Source organism: Anarhichas minor, unplaced genomic scaffold (assembly GCF_050575085.1).
Source record: "Anarhichas minor isolate MPS153535 unplaced genomic scaffold, ASM5057508v1 ptg000074l, whole genome shotgun sequence".
Taxonomy (NCBI): Eukaryota; Metazoa; Chordata; class Actinopteri; order Perciformes; family Anarhichadidae; genus Anarhichas; species Anarhichas minor.
In genome coordinates, this window is record NW_027466520.1 from 7,186,857 (window position 1) to 7,206,523 (window position 19,667).

Sequence of the window (19,667 nt, forward strand, 5' to 3'; positions counted from 1 at the left end):
GAGTGAGATCCAAACATCACTGGCCGTGGACCGAGATGGCTTTAAGTCTTGTCGTGGCAGAAATTCAGAGGTTGAGTGTGAGAATGAAATTAAAGGGAACCAAGGTGTGTTTTATGTTGACACAGTATTTACACAGTGCTCTTTACACAGTAAACTTATGTTAACTTGATAACACATGTGCAATTTGACATTTTTGCAAACAGTAGATGTACAATTCAGGTAAACCTTCTTTATAATGTACAGAATTTCAGGGGAAAGTTCACACCCCAAATTAGAAGCTGTGCCTCAATTTGGGTGATGTATTTTTGTTTTTAAGTTGCAGGCATGTGACCTTTACGTCTACAATATTGTACACATTAGCAGAGAAATCTGTAAGTTAGACATCTTCTTGAGTCCCTGTTCTCTGTACAGAAAGAAGACCAGCAGTCACAATGTGGTGGAAAAGGGACCGAGATGAACAAAGGGTGACTCGGAATAAAAGAAGAAAAAATGGCATCATCTGCTGGTAAATGTCCTGTTTTATAAATTTATGTCAATCTTTATAATATTACTGGGTTAAAATATCATTTGGCTGTGCTGTAAATTGTACCATTTTTAACTATTATACATTATTTTATGTTTTCAGCCAGGAACAGACGTTAAGTCAAAATATGACTTGGAAAAAAATATTTATCGTCTCATGGCCATAGCCAGCAGGTCACCGAGGTCCTGACCAACGTAATTATTTCCTTTAAAAAGAAAAAACACTGTCTCCCTCTGAATGACACAACCTTCTAGAATCAGATTTTACTTATTCCACCTTTTCCTGTTTTGGACGTTGGATGAATTCAACAATTTCCACAAGGAAAATAATCAAATGAGCCAACTTTAATCAAACTGTATGTTCAAAATATTTATTTCCGTCCACAGTGTTTTTTTATACTTCATTAACATCTTGTGAGGAACTTTGGAGCATCCCAACTTTGCGTGTCTGTTTATTTTTCCCTTTTATAGTTTCAGTACACGCCCCAGAAATGAGACAGAAATCATTATTTCCTTCTAAGTCATTTGTCAGGATCCTAAAGGGTAAAAACAGATCATGTGAACACTTCATAGAACAGGAAGAACAAGAAAATGTGTCACTTTTGACCTTCACCAGCAACTTTATAATGAGTTTTTAGATTAAAATCATAAACGCTACGACAAAGGACTGCAGGACCAATTGTCAAATATCTTATCTCTTTATTTAATTTGTTAATGGGAACAGAAATCATGCAGCATGTGATTGACAAAGAGGAACAGTAGTCACAAGACGATAACAGGGACGTGACCATGCGAAGTCCAGGGATTAACAAATACCGCTGACACACAACCTAATGTGGTTTAGAACAGCTGCAGTGGGATTTGAAGTGTGGTTTGTTGACAAAGAGTTTCAACATTTCTCTCCGGTCCCTATCAGGATTTGGTCTGACTTGGTCTCACTCCACGTCTCCACCTTCTACTTACAGGGAAGTGTGTTCCACTCCCTGTTTAAGGCCGATATCACGGCCCCACACCTAAAAAATGTTGTTTTATCATCCATTTTTTAGAAAGGAGTGGAATTCAAGAATATCAGAGTATCAGTTTTAACCTCTTGAAATCCATTTTTCTTCTTAAATGTATCCGTACAGGGGTAATGTAACCTTTAGAGGTATGGTCGATTGTATTTTAGAAAAAAGAAATTGTTGGATTTGTTCAAATTCTCTTGACATCCCGACAGCAATTAAATCAAATGACAAAACTAGAAATAAAATAATTTTATTATAAATCCGTCCAATCATTTCACAGTACAGTTATATGTAATACTTAACATGAAACTAGTGTTCAGATAGTTTGTGCTCAGTTAGTTAGTGTTCAGTGGCTTGTGCATAATTGTATTTTCCCAAATCCACCCGACACATTTGGAAATCTCATTTGATCAAAGTTGCAGATTATGTGAGAGCGCGTGAGTGCACTATAATAATGTGACTGTATGTTTACATGCGTGTTGAGAGTATGTAGTCTGTGCTGCTTAGTAATCACACACGTGAACAGTGGTTAAAGAGGTTAGTAGATTTAACTTTAAAACACATTTAGAAATAGATAGCTTCAAATTATGCAACTGAAAATAGTAAGTCATTGAAAAAAGTAATTTGTTAGTGTATCAATAATTGCTGTGTGAATTGAAACTTCATGACATATTTTAAGAAAGATGATCAAATTCAAGAGTTTGTATGTCATTTTGTAATGTTGGTACCATTAAAAATCAAGCCATCAAGTTCCTGGTTCACCTCCAGCGCGGTGGTAGTGATTCATGATTGTGTACTTAAGTTTACACAATGTGTTTTTGTTCAAACAAGATGAGGGAATCTATATACTGCACGTGACTCATTCAAATGTGTTTGAGGCTGGGTGAGCTTCACGGCGCAGTGTCTGTGCGAAAGTCATTTTTTGTCTTTTTTTCACCACGTTTGAAGCCTTAAAACAGTTTATGCAACCAAAAAAATGTACTTTTGAACGTTACTTTTGGTGTAAAGAATGAAATTCATTATTTAAAAAAAATACACATACTGAATACATTTTATTTTAAGCTGTTGACCATGTATTGGGAATGAAAAAGCAATACAAATCTAAATGTATGTCACTTTTCATATGGTGTATTTTTTACTACTGAAGGTTTTTGTGCTATAAACCTACAGCACTCCACCTTCTATTCTAAGTCACAAATATGTTACACTTCCGGTTTTAAGGCAGATATCGAGACCCCACACCCCGAAAAATATTGTCTCACACTTCATTGACATTTTGAAGAGCTTGAATTAATGTTTTAATCTCGTAAAGTCCATTTTTCTCCTTAAATGTATCCTATAGTGACATTTAGGTTGTTATGCTGTATGACAGCATCACACATATATTGTGGATCAGCTTGTTCCAGATCTTCACTGAAGTTTACGTCCAGTCAAATATAAATGACTAAACTGCATCATATGCTCAATGTCCCGACAGATATAGTACAGCAACAATTAATGTAATTTAAATGCAGACTGCTTTGTTATATTTCATATAACAGACTGCCGCTTCAGGAGGGACTTTGTCCTTGATCCATATGCATTCGACACTAAACCCAGTTGTGATTTGACTTATTTGTCTTTATTGCTTCTTGTCCAACCGGTTTTCTTCACTCGTCTGCCAGCTGAAGACGCATACGCCCTGTCCTGCAGCTGTTTCACAAATCAAATACCACAGAAAGAGAAGCAACACCTCACAACAAATCCAATTCATTTATTCTTTAATGTTGTACAAAAGTTACATTTTTACATGCTCTTTACATCATGATCTACAGTATGACAGCATGTTGTAACATATTAGGAGTGGAAACTGCATAAGCATTGTTTTATACACTGAGCCAGGATAATTTGATCATAACCGATTATAATGAGACGGCAACCTGCAAGCTGTGTTTGGTTTAGGATCCTATTAGAAGTGTTCAACAGGGTCCTCCTGGGTCTTGGAGTGCTGCATATCAGATAACTCTAACCCTCCTCCAGCATGTGGGAGCTGTTTATAAACACAGAGGTGAACATGGTCTTCTCCTCCCACATGGACCTGCAAGGAAGTAAAAGTAAAGTTTCAGGAGATCTTGGTTACTTAATTATACATCTAGCCGACATGGAGCAACGTAAGCATTTAATGCACGTCTTGTTTATGTCCACCTGAAGAATGCAGAAAGCAAGAACCAAACTCCTTTGCAATGTAGATCATAAGTTATATTGAATGAACCCTTCTTTCATTATCTGTGTAATTAGATAAGGTTGTTAGTTATCGCTCCCAGAACATACGAGTTCAGTAGTGACTGAATAATTGATCGTATCTCAGTCAACTTGTTAGAATATAGTCTACTTCCCAGCATGCATTACATTAAAGGTTAAAGTTCTCCAGCAGTCCCTCTTTTTTCTGCATCTTGTAACTTTATTCGTATTGACTGTAACCGCTTCAAATGTCACGTGATCTTGTTACTACAAAATAAAAGTCGTTGATAGTCACCGTTTTGTTTTGTCTCGTATTTTATAATTACCTTGATGAAGTAGTTGGTCCCGGCCACTACCTGAGACTTGTAGCTCTTGGCTGTGAACACGTCATAGGTTTTCCCTGCTTTTTCCTCTGCAGCGCCCTTTACCTGAATAACAATGAGATTACAGCAACATTAAAAATGACACGCAGGCCCTGTTTACTGTGGATAGTTCAGAGGGAAGAAAGTCGATAATACTTTTAGCTTCTACTTACGCTGTCACAGATCTTCTGAATTTCGTCGGTAGCAGCAGCTACCGAGCCAGTCCCTCCGCACATCATGGTGACAGTTTTAGTGGCGAGAATTAGCGAAAAGACGACAGAAAACGTTACTTCCCTTCTATATATCCATGGGTTTGTGTCCGCGAGGCGTTCAGGATGACTCACTGTGTCATATGACTCTGTATCATGGGTCATACCATCAGCGTAGGGGGGGATTGCTTTCTAAACTATGTTACAACCCGACTAAAATCACCAATAACGTCTCTATATTGGTTGAAAATGTTAAATTGAATCTAAGATGTTTTTATATTAATCGTTTAAAGTACCAGAAAGGAGTGTTCTAAAAATATATTTTTATATATCTCTTCATCTTCCGTCTTTGTAGAGAATGTGGTTTAGTCTGAGGTGCGGCTGTGTTTGGATGCTTTCAGATCACTGTTTGGTTCAAACCATTAGTGACAAGAAAAACAAAGATGAGTCTTTTACTAACTAAGCATTTCCATGAACGTTTCTCTCTTTTTTTGTATTTCCTCTTTTATCAGTCAGCTGTGCAGCAGATACAAAGCTTCCCAAAACAAAGAGTAGACTAAACTGCATCAGCATTATAACCCTCTCTGTAGTCAAGTTATGATTTAAGAAAACTTTCCACACCTTCACTGAACAGGTTTTGTGACAGCAGATGATTAATATTTCTAAAGTGTCCACGAAAGAGTTGCAGTTCTTCTTTTGAGGCCAGAGGTGATGATTCATCCTCTATTTATTTTTCTATTCACTTCATTTTCCTCCAGGCTATTTTGCAGTTTTGGAAAGTAACCAAGTAACTCGAAATTGTATTTAATTAAAAGTAGAAATGTATTAGCATCAAAATATACACGGTATATTCCACATTAATTTACTGTGTGTGTGAGCAGAAACGTACTGTATACTATTTCCCAGTAAAATACTGTGTATTCAACCAAAGATTACAGTAGTCAAAGCTTTAAAATCACAGTAATAAATCGTTTACTGTATACTTAAAGTAATGATATCGAAGATTTTCATCTAATGTCTATTAAGTCCACTGATGAAAGTATTGCAATATTTATTTATTTGCAGTATTACAGACTGCTGTATGCTTTAATGCTTTATTAGTTTTTCTCCATTCACGCACAAAACGGAACTAAGCACACAACTCTGAAAACTTGAAGCTGATGTATCAACAAAAAGACTCAATAATTATAAACTATAATGCAAGTACCAAAAGTAAAAGTATTATTATTATTATTTCATTATAATGTATATAGTATTGGATTATAAGTATTGATTCATAGGGGATCATTTAAATGACACAAGTATACTGCTTGTGAATTCCCCCCAGGGATCAATTTAGTCTTATCTGAACTTGTAATAATACATCATAAGGTGTTGATTATATTTTTGTATTATTAATCAGAATTTGCAACGTAAAAAGTAACAAAAAATACAAATTCCCCAAAGTTGTACTGCTTTATTGCATAACTTCACTAATGATTCTTTGGCTGAAGGGCAGCAAGTAAAGTGAAAGTTCATTCCAGAAGTATTCAGCATTTACAGCATCTTGAGTTGGGTAATATCGCTGATCTTTTCTTTTAAATCAAGCTTTTCATTCTTCATATGAAATAGAATTTTACAGGAATTGATTAAATCTTATTGTCAACTGTGCATAAAATCACACAATCCAGTCAGCCTCAAGCACACAGGTAAATAAATAAAGGGAGGCTGACCCAAAAACAAGCGAATGTAAAACCCGACGAGGACATCTGCTGGACAAAAGTGACAGACATCTGAATCTTTATTTTCATCTAGGATTAGTGGATCCACCTGTGTAAAATAGAATAAAATGGACCCAATAACAGTACAGTTATATTTAATACTTAACATGAAACTAGTGTTCAGATAGTTTATGATTTGGTATGAATTAATTTAATTATATACTGATTACAGATTATATCATTAAGTGACTGAACGGCTGCACCATTCCAACGAATGTAAATAATTAAAATGGCTTGTGCATAATTGTATTTTCCCAAATCCACCCGACACATTCTGAAATCTCATTTGATCAAAGTTGCAGATTATGTGAGAGCGCCTGAGTGCACTATAATAATGTGACTGTATGTTTACCTGTGTTGAGAGTATGTAGTCTGTGCTGCTTAGTAATCACACACGTGAACAGTGGTTAAAGAGGTTAGTAGATTTTACTTTAAAACACATTTAGAAATAGCTTCAAATTATGCAACTGAAAATAGTAAATCATTGAAAAAAGTAATTACATTGTTAGTGTATCAGTAATTGCTGTGTGAATTGAAACTTCATGACATATTTTAAGAAATATGATCAAATTCAAGAGTTTGTATGTCATTTTGTAATGTTGGTACCATTAAAAAATCAAGCCATCAAGTTCCTGGTTCACCTCCAGCGCGGTGGTAGTGATTCATGATTGTGTACTTAAGTTTACACAATGTGTTTTTGTTCAAACAAGATGAGGGAATCTATATACTGCACGTGACTCATTCAAATGTGTTTGAGGCTGGGTGAGCTTCACGGCGCAGTGTCTGTGCGAAAGTCATTTTTAGTCTTTTTTTCACCACGTTTGAAGCCTTAAAACAGTTTATGCAACCAAAAAAATGTACTTTTGAACGTTACTTTTGGTGTAAAGAATGAAATTCATTATTTTAAAATATACACCTACTGAATACTTTTATTTTAAGCTGTTGACCATGTATTGGGAATGAAAAAGCATTTTTCTTAAATGTATCCTATAGTGACCTTTAGGTTGCAATGCTGTATGACAGCATCACATATTGTGGATCAGCTTGTTCCAGATCTTCACTGAAGTAGTTTGTTTACTTCCAGTAAAATATAAGTTACTAAACTGCATCACATATGCTCAATGTCCCGACAGATATTACAGTAACATTATACAATACTTAACATGATAAACATTGAACCAGTGTTCAGATTGTTTATGATTCAGTATGAATATACTGTTTCTACAGTGACTGAATTGCTGCACCATTGCAGCAAATGAACAATTTTAATGTATTGTGCATTGTAATATACACATTTTCCCAAATGCAGACTGCTTTGTTATATTTCATATAACAGACTGCCGCTTCAGGAGGGACTTTGTCCTTGATCCATATGCATTCGACACTAAACCCAGTTGTGATTTGACTTATTTGTCTTTATTGCTTCTTGTCCAACCGGTTTTCTTCACTCGTCTGCCAGCTGAAGACGCATACGCCCTGTCCTGCAGCTGTTTCACAAATCAAATACCACAGAAAGAGAAGCAACACCTCACAACAAATCCGATTCATTTATTCTTTAATGTTGTACAAAAGTTACATTTTTACATGCTCTTTACATCATGATCTACAGTATGACAGCATGTTGTAACATATTAGGAGTGGAAACTGCATAAGCATTGTTTTATATACTGAGCCATGATAATTTGATCATAACCGATTATAATGAGACGGCAACCTGCAAGCTGTGTTTGGTTTAGGATCCTATTAGAAGTGTTCAACAGGGTCCTCCTGGGTCTTGGAGTGCTGCATATTAGACAACTCTAACCCTCCTCCAGCATGTGGGAGCTGTTTGAAAACACGGAGGTGAACATGCTCTTCTCCTCCCACATGGACCTGCAAGGAAGTAAAAGTAAAGTTTCAGGAGATCTTGGTTACTCAATTATACATCTAGCCGACATGGAGCAACGTAAGCATTTAATGCACGTCTTGTTTATGTCCACCTGAAGAATGCAGAAAGCAAGAACCAAACTCCTTTGCAATGTAGATCATAAGTTATATTGAATGAACCCTTCTTTCATTATCTGTGTAATTAGATAAGGTTGTTAGTTATCGCTCCCAGAACATACGAGTTCAGTAGTGACTGAATAATTGATCGTATCTCAGTCAACTTGTTAGAATATAGTCTACTTCCCAGCATGCATTACATTAAAGGTTAAAGTTCTCCAGCAGTCCCTCTTTTTTCTGCATCTTGTAACTTTATTCGTATTGACTGTAACCGCTTCAAATGTCACGTGATCTTGTTACTACAAAATAAAAGTCGTTGATAGTCACCGTTTTGTTTTGTCTCGTATTTTATAATTACCTTGATGAAGTAGTTGGTCCCGGCCACTACCTGAGACTTGTAGCTCTTGGCTGTGAACACTTCATAGGTTTTCCCTGCTTTTTCCTCTGCAGCTGCCTTTACCTGAATAACAATGAGATTACAGCAACATTAAATATGACACGCAGGCCCTGTTTACTGTGGATAGTTTAGAGGGAAGAAAGTCAATAATACTTTTAGCTTCTACTTACGCTGTCACAGATCTTCTGAATTTCTTCGGTAGCAGCAGCTACCGAGCCAGTCCCTCCGCACATCATGGTGACAGTTTTAGTGGCGAGAATTAGCGAAAAGACGACAGAAAACGTTACTTCCCTTCTATACAGGTGCTGGTCATATAATTAGAATATCATCAAAAAGTTGATTTATTTCACTAATTCCATTCAAAAAGTGAAACTTGTCTATTATATTCATTCATTACACACAGACTGATATATTTCAAATGTTTATTTCTTTTAATTTTGATGATTATAACTGACAACTAAGGAAAATCCCAAATTCAGTATCTCAGAAAATTAGAATATTACTGAAGACCAATACAAAGAAAGGATTTTTAGAAATCTTGGCCAACTGAAAAGTATGAACATGAAAAGTATGAGCATGTACAGCACTCAATACTTAGTTGGGGCTCCTTTTGCCTGAATTACTGCAGCAATGCGGCGTGGCATGGAGTCGATCAGTCTGTGGCACTGCTCAGGTGTTATGAGAGCCCAGGTTGCTCTGATAGTGGCCTTCAGCTCTTCTGCATTGTTGGGTCTGGCATTTCGCATCATCCTCTTCACAATACCCCATAGATTTTCTATGGGGTTAAGGTCAGGCGAGTTTGCTGGCCAATTAAGAACAGGGATACCATGGTCCTTAAACCAGGTACTGGTTGCTTTGGCACTGTGTGCAGGTGCCAAGTCCTGTTGGAAAATGAAATCTGCATCTCCATAAAGTTGGTCAGCAGCAGGAAGCATGAAGTGCTCTAAAACTTCCTGGTATACGGCTGCATTGACCTTGGACCTCAGAAAACACAGTGGACCAACACCAGCAGATGACATGGCACCCCAAACCATCACTGACTGTGGAAGCTTTACACTGAACCTCAAGCAACGTGGATTGTGTGTCTCTCCTCTCTTCCTCCAGACTCTGGGACCCTGATTTCCAAAGGAAATGCAAAATTTACTTTCATCAGAGAACATAACTTTGGACCACTCAGCAGCAGTCCAGTCCTTTGTGTCTTTAGCCCAGGCAAGACGCTTCTGACGCTGTCTGTTGTTCAAGAGTAGCTTGACACAAGGAATGCGACAGCTGAAACCCATGTCTTGCATACGTCTGTGCGTAGTGGTTCTTGAAGCACTGACTCCAGCTGCAGTCCACTCTTTCTGAATCTCCCCCACATTTTTTAATCGGTTTTGTTTCACATTCCTCTCCAGGGTGCGGTTATCCCTATTGCTTGTACACTTTTTTCTACCACATCTTTTCCTTCCATTCGCCTCTCTATTAATGTGCTTGGACACAGAGCTCTGTGAACAGCCAGCCTCTTTTGCAATGACCTTTTGTGTCTTGCCCTCCTTGTGCAAGGTGTCAATGGTCGTCTTTTGGACAACTGTCAAGTCAGCAGTCTTCCCCATGATTGTGTAGCCTACAGAACTAGACAGAGACCATTTAAAGGCCTTTGCAGGTGTTTTGAGTTAATTAGCTGATTAGAGTGTGGCACCGGGTGTCTTCAATATTGAACCTTTTCACAATATTCAAATTTTCTGAGATACTGAATTTGGGATTTTCTTTAGTTGTCAGTTATAATCATCAAAATTAAAAGAAATAAACATTTGAAATATATCAGTCTGTGTGTAATGAATGAATATAATAGACAAGTTTCACTTTTTGAATGGAATTTGTGAAATAAATCAACTTTTTGATGATATTCTAATTATATGACCAGCACCTGTATATCCATGGGTTTGTGTCCGCGAGGCGTTCAGGATGACTCACTGTGTCATATGACTCTGTATCATGGGTCATACCATCAGCGTAGGGGGGGATTGCTTTCTAAACTATGTTACAACCCGACTAAAATCACCAATAACGTCTCTATATTGGTTGAAAATGTTAAATTGAATCTAAGATGTTTTTATATTAATCGTTTAAAGTACCAGAAAGGAGTGTTCTAAAAATATATTTTTATATATCTCTTCATCTTCCGTCTTTGTAGAGAATGTGGTTTAGTCTGAGGTGCGGCTGTGTTTGGATGCTTTCAGATCACTGTTTGGTTCAAACCATTAGTGACAAGAAAAACAAAGATGAGTCTTTTACTAACTAAGCATTTCCATGAACGTTTCTCTCTTTTTTTGTATTTCCTCTTTTATCAGTCAGCTGTGCAGCAGATACAAAGCTCCCCAAAACAAAGAGTAGACTAAACTGCATCAGCATTATAACCCTCTCTGTAGTCAAGTTATGATTTAAGAAAACTTTCCACACCTTCACTGAACAGGTTTTGTGACAGCAGATGATTAATATTTCTAAAGTGTCCACGAAAGAGTTGCAGTTCTTCTTTTGAGGCCAGAGGTGATGATTCATCCTCTATTTATTTTTCTATTCACTTCATTTTCCTCCAGGCTATTTTGCAGTTTTGGAAAGTAACCAAGTAACTCGAAATTGTATTTAATTAAAAGTAGAAATGTATTAGCATCAAAATATACACGGTATATTCCACATTAATTTACTGTGTGTGTGAGCAGAAACGTACTGTATACTATTTCCCAGTAAAATACTGTGTATTCAACCAAAGATTACAGTAGTCAAAGCTTTAAAATCACAGTAATAAATCGTTTACTGTATACTTAAAGTAATGATATCGAAGATTTTCATCTAATGTCTATTAAGTCCACTGATGAAAGTATTGCAATATTTATTTATTTGCAGTATTACAGACTGCTGTATGCTTTAATGCTTTATTAGTTTTTCTCCATTCACGCACAAAACGGAACTAAGCACACAACTCTGAAAACTTGAAGCTTATGTATCAACAAAAAGACTCAAGAATTCTAAACTTGAATGCAAGTACCAAAAGTAAAAGTACTATTATTATTATTATTATTTCATTATAATGTATATAATAGTATTGGATTATAAGTATTGATTTATCAAAGGTGGGGATCATTTAAATGACACAAGTATACTGCTTGTGAATTACCCCCAGGGATCAATTTAGTCTTATCTAAACTTATAATAATACATCATAAGGTATTGATTATCATAAGGTATTGATTATATTTTGTATTATTAATCAGAATTTGCAATTTAAAAAGGAACAAAAAAAAACCAAATACCCCAAAGTTGTACTGCTTTATTGCATAACTTCACTAATGATTCTTTGGCTGAAGGGCAGCAAGTAAAGTGAAAGTTCATTCCAGAAGTATTCAGCATTTACAGCATCTTGAGTTGGGTAATATCGCTGATCTTTTCTTTTAAATCAAGCTTTTCATTCTTCATATGAAATAGAATTTTACAGGAATTGATTAAATCTTATTGTCAACTGTGCATAAAATCACACAATCCAGTCAGCCTCAAGCACACAGGTAAATAAATAAAGGGAGGCTGACCCAAAAACAAGCGAATGTAAAACCCGACGAGGACATCTGCTGGACAAAAGTGACAGACATCTGAATCTTTATTTTCATCTAGGATTAGTGGATCCACCTGTGTAAAATAGAATAAAATGGACCCAATAACAGTACAGTTATATTTAATACTTAACATAAAACTAGTGTTCAGATAGTTTATGATTTGGTATGAATTAATTTAATTATATACTGATTACAGATTATATCATTAAGTGACTGAACGGCTGCACCATTCCAACGAATGTAAATAATTAAAATGGCTTGTGCATAATTGTATTTTCCCAAATCCACCCGACACATTCTGAAATCTCATTTGATCAAAGTTGCAGATTATGTGAGAGCGCCTGAGTGCACTATAATAATGTGACTGTATGTTTACCTGTGTTGAGAGTATGTAGTCTGTGCTGCTTAGTAATCACACACGTGAACAGTGGTTAAAGAGGTTAGTAGATTTTACTTTAAAACACATTTAGAAATAGCTTCAAATTATGCAACTGAAAATAGTAAATCATTGAAAAAAGTAATTACATTGTTAGTGTATCAGTAATTGCTGTGTGAATTGAAACTTCATGACATATTTTAAGAAATATGATCAAATTCAAGAGTTTGTATGTCATTTTGTAATGTTGGTACCATTAAAAAATGAAGCCATCAAGTTCCTGGTTCACCTCCAGCGCAGTGGTAGTGATTCATGATTGTGTACTTAAGTTTACACAATGTGTTTTTGTTCAAACAAGATGAGGGAATCTATATACTGCACGTGACTCATTCAAATGTGTTTGAGGCTGGGTGAGCTTCACGGCGCAGTGTCTGTGCGAAAGTCATTTTTTGTCTTTTTTTCACCACGTTTGAAGCCTTAAAACAGTTTATGCAACCATAAAAATGTACTTTTGAACGTTACTTTTGGTGTAAAGAATGAAATTCATTATTTTAAAATATACACCTACTGAATACTTTTTATTTTAAGCTGTTGACCATGTATTGGGAATGAAAAAGCATTTTTCTTAAATGTATCCTATAGTGACCTTTAGGTTGCAATGCTGTATGACAGCATCACATATTGTGGATCAGCTTGTTCCAGATCTTCACTGAAGTAGTTTGTTTACTTCCAGTAAAATATAAGTTACTAAACTGCATCACATATGCTCAATGTCCCGACAGATATTACAATAACATTATACAATACTTAACATGATAAACATTGAACCAGTGTTCAGATTGTTTATGATTCAGTATGAATATACTGTTTCTACAGTGACTGAATTGCTGCACCATTGCAGCAAATGAACAATTTTAATGTATTGTGCATTGTAATATACACATTTTCCCAAATGCAGACTGCTTTGTTATATTTCATATAACAGACTGCCGCTTCAGGAGGGACTTTGTCCTTGATCCATATGCATTGGACACTAAACCCAGTTGTGAATTGACTTCTTTGTCTTTATTGCTTCTTGTCCAACCCCTTTTCTTCACTTGTCTGCCAGCTGAAGACGCATACGCCCTGTCCTGCAGCTGTTTCACAAATCAAATACCACAGAAAGAGAAGCAACACCTCACAACAAATCCGATTCATTTATTCTTTAATGTTGTACAAAAGTTACATTTTTACATGCTCTTTACATCATGATCTACAGTATGACAGCATGTTGTAACATATTAGGAGTGGAAACTGCATAAGCATTGTTTTATATACTGAGCCATGATAATTTGATCATAACCGATTATAATGAGACGGCAACCTGCAAGCTGTGTTTGGTTTAGGATCCTATTAGAAGTGTTCAACAGGGTCCTCCTGGGTCTTGGAGTGCTGCATATTAGACAACTCTAACCCTCCTCCAGCATGTGGGAGCTGTTTGAAAACACGGAGGTGAACATGTTCTTCTCCTCCCACATGGACCTGCAAGGAAGTAAAAGTAAAGTTTCAGGAGATCTTGGTTACTCAATTATACATCTAGCCGACATGGAGCAACGTAAGCATTTAATGCACGTCTTGTTTATGTCCACCTGAAGAATGCAGAAAGCAAGAACCAAACTCCTTTGCAATGTAGATCATAAGTTATATTGAATGAACCCTTCTTTCATTATCTGTGTAATTAGATAAGGTTGTTAGTTATCGCTCCCAGAACATACGAGTTCAGTAGTGACTGAATAATTGATCGTATCTCAGTCAACTTGTTAGAATATAGTCTACTTCCCAGCATGCATTACATTAAAGGTTAAAGTTCTCCAGCAGTCCCTCTTTTTTCTGCATCTTGTAACTTTATTCGTATTGACTGTAACCGCTTCAAATGTCACGTGATCTTGTTACTACAAAATAAAAGTCGTTGATAGTCACTGTTTTGTTTTGTCTCGTATTTTATAATTACCTTGATGAAGTAGTTGGTCCCGGCCACTACCTGAGACTTGTAGCTCTTGGCTGTGAACACTTCATAGGTTTTCCCTGCTTTTTCCTCTGCAGCTGCCTTTACCTGAATAACAATGAGATTACAGCAACATTAAATGTGACACGCAGGCCCTGTTTACTGTGGATAGTTCAGAGGGAACTAAACTATGTTACAACCCGACTAAAATCACCAATAACGTCTCTATATTGGTTGAAAATGTTAAATTGAATCTAAGATGTTTTTATATTAATCGTTTAAAGTACCAGAAAGGAGTGTTCTAAAAATATATTTTTATATATCTCTTCATCTTCCGTCTTTGTAGAGAATGTGGTTTAGTCTGAGGTGCGGCTGTGTTTGGATGCTTTCAGATCACTGTTTGGTTCAAACCATTAGTGACAAGAAAAACAAAGATGAGTCTTTTACTAACTAAGCATTTCCATGAACGTTTCTCTCTTTTTTTGTATTTCCTCTTTTATCAGTCAGCTGTGCAGCAGATACAAAGCTTCCCAAAACAAAGAGTAGACTAAACTGCATCAGCAGTATAACCCTCTCTGTAGTCAAGTTATGATTTAAGAAAACTTTCCACACCTCCACTGAACAGGTTTTGTGTTTTTGTGATGTTTCATGTTTCTAAAATGTCCATGAAAGAGTTACAGTTCTTCTTTTGAGGCCAGAGGTGATGATTCATCCTCTATTTATTTTTCTATTCACTTCATTTTCCTCCAGGCTGTTTGCAGTTTTGGAAAGTAACTAAAAATCGTGCTTAATTAAAAGTACAAATGTATTAGCATCTTAAAGCTTTTTATGCTTAAAGTAATAATATCAAAGATTTTCATAATGTCTATTAAGTCACTGATGGTGATTGACCTTTGGTCCACTGATCAAAGTATTGCAATATTTATTTATTTGCAGTATTACAGACTGGGTGTCTGTTGTGACACCCAGTCTGTAATACTGCTGTATGCTTTAATGCTTTATTACAGTTTTTCTCCATTCACGCACAAAACGGAACTAAGCACACAACTCTGAAAACTTGAAGCTCATGTATCAACAAAAAGACTCAAGAATTCTAAACTTGAATGCAAGTACCAAAAGTAAAAGTACTATTATTATTATTTCATTATAATGTATATAATAGTATTGGATTATAAGTATTGATTTATCAAAGGTGGGGATCATTTAAATGACACAAGTATACTGCTTGTGAATTCCCCCCAGGGATCAATTCAGTCTTATCTAAACTTATAATAATACATCATAAGGTATTGATTATATTTTGTATTATTAATCAGAATTTGCAATTTAAAAAGTAACAAAAATACAAATACCCCAAAGTTGTACTGCTTTATTGCATAACTTCACTAATGATTCTTTGGCTGAAGGGCAGCAAGTAAAGTGAAAGTTCATTCCAGAAGTATTCAGCATTTACAGCATCTTGAGTTGGGTAATATCTCTGATCTTTTCTTTTAAATCAAGCTTTTCATTCTTCATATGAAATGGAATTTTACAGGAATTGATTAAATCTTATTGTCAACTGTGCATAAAATCACACAATCCAGTCAGCCTCAAGCACACAGGTAAATAAATAAAGGGAGGCTGACCCAAAAACAAGCAAATGTAAAACCCGACGAGGACATCTGCTGGACAAAAGTGACAGACATCTGAATCTTTATTTTCATCTAGGATTAGTGGATCCACCTGTGTAAAATAGAATAAAATGGGCCTGCAGTTCTATTTTCAGCCGTCTGACCCAGTTTTGTATCATTGTCTTTAGGCTTTGGTGCTGAATCGGTTCCTGCTGACGCCAATAAAGAATCCCAAAACAATGGATTCTCTGGATTCAGAACATCAACCAGTTTTGACCCAATTTTAACATGCTAGCACATTAAACTAAGATGGTGTACACACTACACCTAAATGTAATTATGAGCATGGAAAGCTGTGGACTCTTGGTCTTATCAGTCACTCAGGAAAGTTGGGTGTCTCAAAGTATAATGGAAGTATGTTTGTTGTGCAGGCTGGAGTCTCTTAGAGTCTTTCACAAGCAAACAAAAGCAAAGATCTGAGAAATGCAGAATAATACACATGATTTGTGCAGCAGAAATATCTCCAGGGTGGGAGAGCTGTCCACTGACCAACTGGGAGGACTGGGAAGACAGTTTGGGAAGATGACAAAACTGTAAAACTGAAGCGCTCTGAGTGTTTTGTGAAGTTTGGAAAAGGACAATATGCGCAAAACCCGCAAAAGTGAGACTTCAGTGACACAGGGAGACAACTGTACTGTATTCAAAAACATTTAACTGTGTATCAATGGGAAACATAATATCACATTGGGTAATCTGTTGGGAAAGGCATCTAGGAAAGTACACAATATCCTATTAACTATAGTTAATTACCTAAGCGCAACAGGAATAATAGAGAGAATGAAAAAACAACCTGTCGATCTACGGGTCCACAGTCCAGTCCAGTAGGTAGCGGTAATGCACCAACTCATTGTTTGCCAACCGCCAATAAACCTAAAAAAAGAAGTAGAAGGAGATGGTTTCACTTCGCAGCAGTCTGCACGTCGCGCTGGTCCTCACTATGTGGTCTTATGTTCTGTCTCGAGGTTTCTGCCAGACTGTGGCGGAAGTGAGAGGCAGGTCCTACCCGACCTTTGGCTCAGTTTTACGGGCTTTTACAACCTCAAGTCCCAAATACGGAGAGACATCCGAAAGCGGTAAAATTAATTTCCTGGTACACCTTGGCTGTGTCCTACAGAGGTCACCTTAATATCCCTGCAATGTCACGGTTGGCTCGCGTGCCAGTGTGTCTTAATCTCCTGGGTTGGATATCAAAATGTTACAATTGTAGTGGTGAAATGGCGCTTTTTAAACTGCTATCTGAGTGCTACTGTGCTATACTAACAGCATTGTCCCACTGAATGGACTGCAGTGTGTATATAGTGTTTTTCATGTGATTGTGTGAGACAGAGAGTTTGGTTGACTGGCATTTTTATTTCAAATGGACAACAATGGTCTGTCAGTAGGGAAAATCACTAGTTTATCCTCTCAGCATTGACCAGACAGCACCACAGCTAAATTACAAGTCAGGCTACTGTTTAAACAATGGATGGTAAGTTTAAAGGTTTTTAGTTAATAGTTACAGGCCTCAGTTAAAAGGAGTCAATTGGCAAAAGGTGGATTTTAGCCTCATACTAAAGTGTAATCTTTTATGTAGCCCCCTCAGCTTCAGTGGTGATGTACTCACAGCTGAAGACCATGTTGTCCAACCGAGACATTCAGCTGTTTGATGTGAGAAATCCTGATGAATACCTGGCTGGACGCATTCCAGACGCCGTTAACATCCCACGTAAGTGTTAGTACTGTACAAAATGGGGAGGGGGGGGGGGGGGAAGAGTGGTTTTCTATGTGTTCATACTCTCATATTGTTTGCGTGTTTTGAATATCAGTGGGGAACCTGGAGGAGTCTCTGAAGCTGTCCCCTGAACACTTTCAGCAGCTATTTGAAGTGAAGGCTCCTGGGAAGGATGACGGCAACATCGTGTTTCATTGCAAAAGTGGCAACAGGAGCTCCAAAGCGCTGGATATCGCCCGTCGGCTGGGATTTAGCAGGTAAATAACAGCGGATGCATCTGTATACACGTGTAAAACATGCAGTAGTCCAAGTACTACATGACCCATTAAAGGTCAAAGGTGACAGATAAAGTCTCAGATTTCAGTCCTGTTCGAGGATGTGGACCCTGCTAAACCACCGTGCTGTAGCAGCACTACTGTATAAATGGCAACTTTAATCTATTATTTAATTATTAATCCGTCCTGGTGGCGCGACTAGACTACAATGTCCTAAGGCACTGCTTTGGCTTGTTGAACGCTGGATGAATTTTAGTAGAAGACTACAGTGATGAGACAAAGCTCTTCTCTTTATGCTTCTTTTCTTAGGGCGAGACATTACAAAGGAGGGTACAGTGAGTGGGCAGAGCAAGAAGGAAAATGAACCTGCGCCGAACTCTGTGCTTCACTTCCTGAATACAGCTAATATAAAACTACAGAGTATGAACGAGAGATGCCAGTTACTCTTGAAATTACGTATTTTATTCATATTAACAGTTAATTTATAGGTAAATACTACTTTAAAGATTTAACTTCTTTACCTTGTTACATTTCTTTAGCTGCTTATTTGACACTTTCTTTAAGGTTTTGCATTATGCTTTTTAACCTTTTTATTCTGTGATTCATGCCAAGTGCTTGATGTTGATTAAATCATTTACAAATTTCAACATGTCTTTTTCATATATTTGTGTATATTGTAGACCTGCAGTTTGCCCCAAGTCTGCACTACACACCATTTTTTTAATTTTTGCAGTACTTGTCATAGTTTACTGTTTTTGTAGTGAGCATCTTAAAAATAAGGGATGCACAGATCTGAGTTTTTCGGTCTTGATGAGTGGGCTTTGTGTATCAGCTGATATCAAGTACTGATCTTATACCAGCATTAATTAATAAGCTGTATGCTTCACTGTGTGGAAGAGACGGGGCTCATTCTTATCAGGCTAATTTAAACTTTGCTTACCTATCTTTATAAAAAAAATGTAACAAATGAATACATAGATATTTATTATTAAAATACTAAATCGAACTACCGCAAGTTGGTAAAAAAAATTACAATTTAAATTGCTAACCTTTTTAAATGCATCAACAAATTGGTCAAAACTGGAACATAAATTAAAATTCCAGTATAAAACAATAGAATGCATGAAATGAGAACAAAATTCAAACAGTTTTTGTAAGTAGCTGTAGAACCTGTTGGCGTAGCAAACGTAAAACACCTCCAAACAGCTGACATGTTTGTTGTTGGCTCCCTCAGCTATGTGCATGATGAACTTAACCAGATCCTCCATTTCATTTGTGCACTGCATTTTGGGAGAATGGTGTCCGTCAACAACATACAAAAAAATTCTAGTTTTCTTTCGTTTTTATATGCATACAGATTGTTTTGACTTTACTTTCTTTTGTCACTTTTCCAGACTGAACATACTCATACATACATACATACTCGAACCCTGTTTTTAGTATTGTACTGTAGTTTGGATTTGGGAGTTTGAATGTGGGATAAAAGCACTTCCATCTCTTGACCAATAGATGGCAGCAACATTTCAGCCAACTCAGAAACTGTTTATTTCCATTATTCCCACCGCTGTCCTTAATGATTATTGTAGCTATGCCCCCGTGAGACTGAC

The 19,667-nt window shown here is 36.7% G+C and overlaps 3 protein-coding genes across 3 annotated transcripts; 1 reads left to right on the forward strand and 2 right to left on the reverse strand.

Moving 5' to 3' along the window:
• Positions 1-3,264: 3,264 nt before the first annotated feature.
• Positions 3,265-4,452, reverse strand: LOC142937614 (cystatin-B-like). Its single transcript, XM_076080640.1, has 3 exons — positions 4,282-4,452; positions 4,073-4,174; positions 3,265-3,603 (listed from the first exon to the last, which is right to left on the reverse strand). Exons 1-3 carry the CDS (start codon positions 4,345-4,347, stop codon positions 3,475-3,477), a joined length of 297 nt encoding a protein of 98 aa, XP_075936755.1. The 5' UTR covers positions 4,348-4,452; the 3' UTR covers positions 3,265-3,474.
• Positions 4,453-7,610: 3,158 nt separating this feature from the next.
• On the reverse strand, positions 7,611-8,753 carry LOC142937593 (cystatin-B-like). The gene is made up of 3 exons (XM_076080589.1): positions 8,628-8,753; positions 8,419-8,520; positions 7,611-7,949 (listed from the first exon to the last, which is right to left on the reverse strand). The coding sequence occupies exons 1-3, from the start codon at positions 8,691-8,693 to the stop codon at positions 7,821-7,823; spliced, it is 297 nt and encodes a 98-aa protein (XP_075936704.1). The 5' UTR covers positions 8,694-8,753; the 3' UTR covers positions 7,611-7,820.
• Positions 8,754-16,972: 8,219 nt separating this feature from the next.
• Positions 16,973-18,707, forward strand: LOC142937645 (thiosulfate:glutathione sulfurtransferase). The gene is made up of 4 exons (XM_076080680.1): positions 16,973-17,147; positions 17,648-17,779; positions 17,880-18,042; positions 18,370-18,707. The coding sequence occupies exons 1-4, from the start codon at positions 17,012-17,014 to the stop codon at positions 18,422-18,424; spliced, it is 486 nt and encodes a 161-aa protein (XP_075936795.1). The 5' UTR covers positions 16,973-17,011; the 3' UTR covers positions 18,425-18,707.
• Positions 18,708-19,667: the final 960 nt, after the last annotated feature.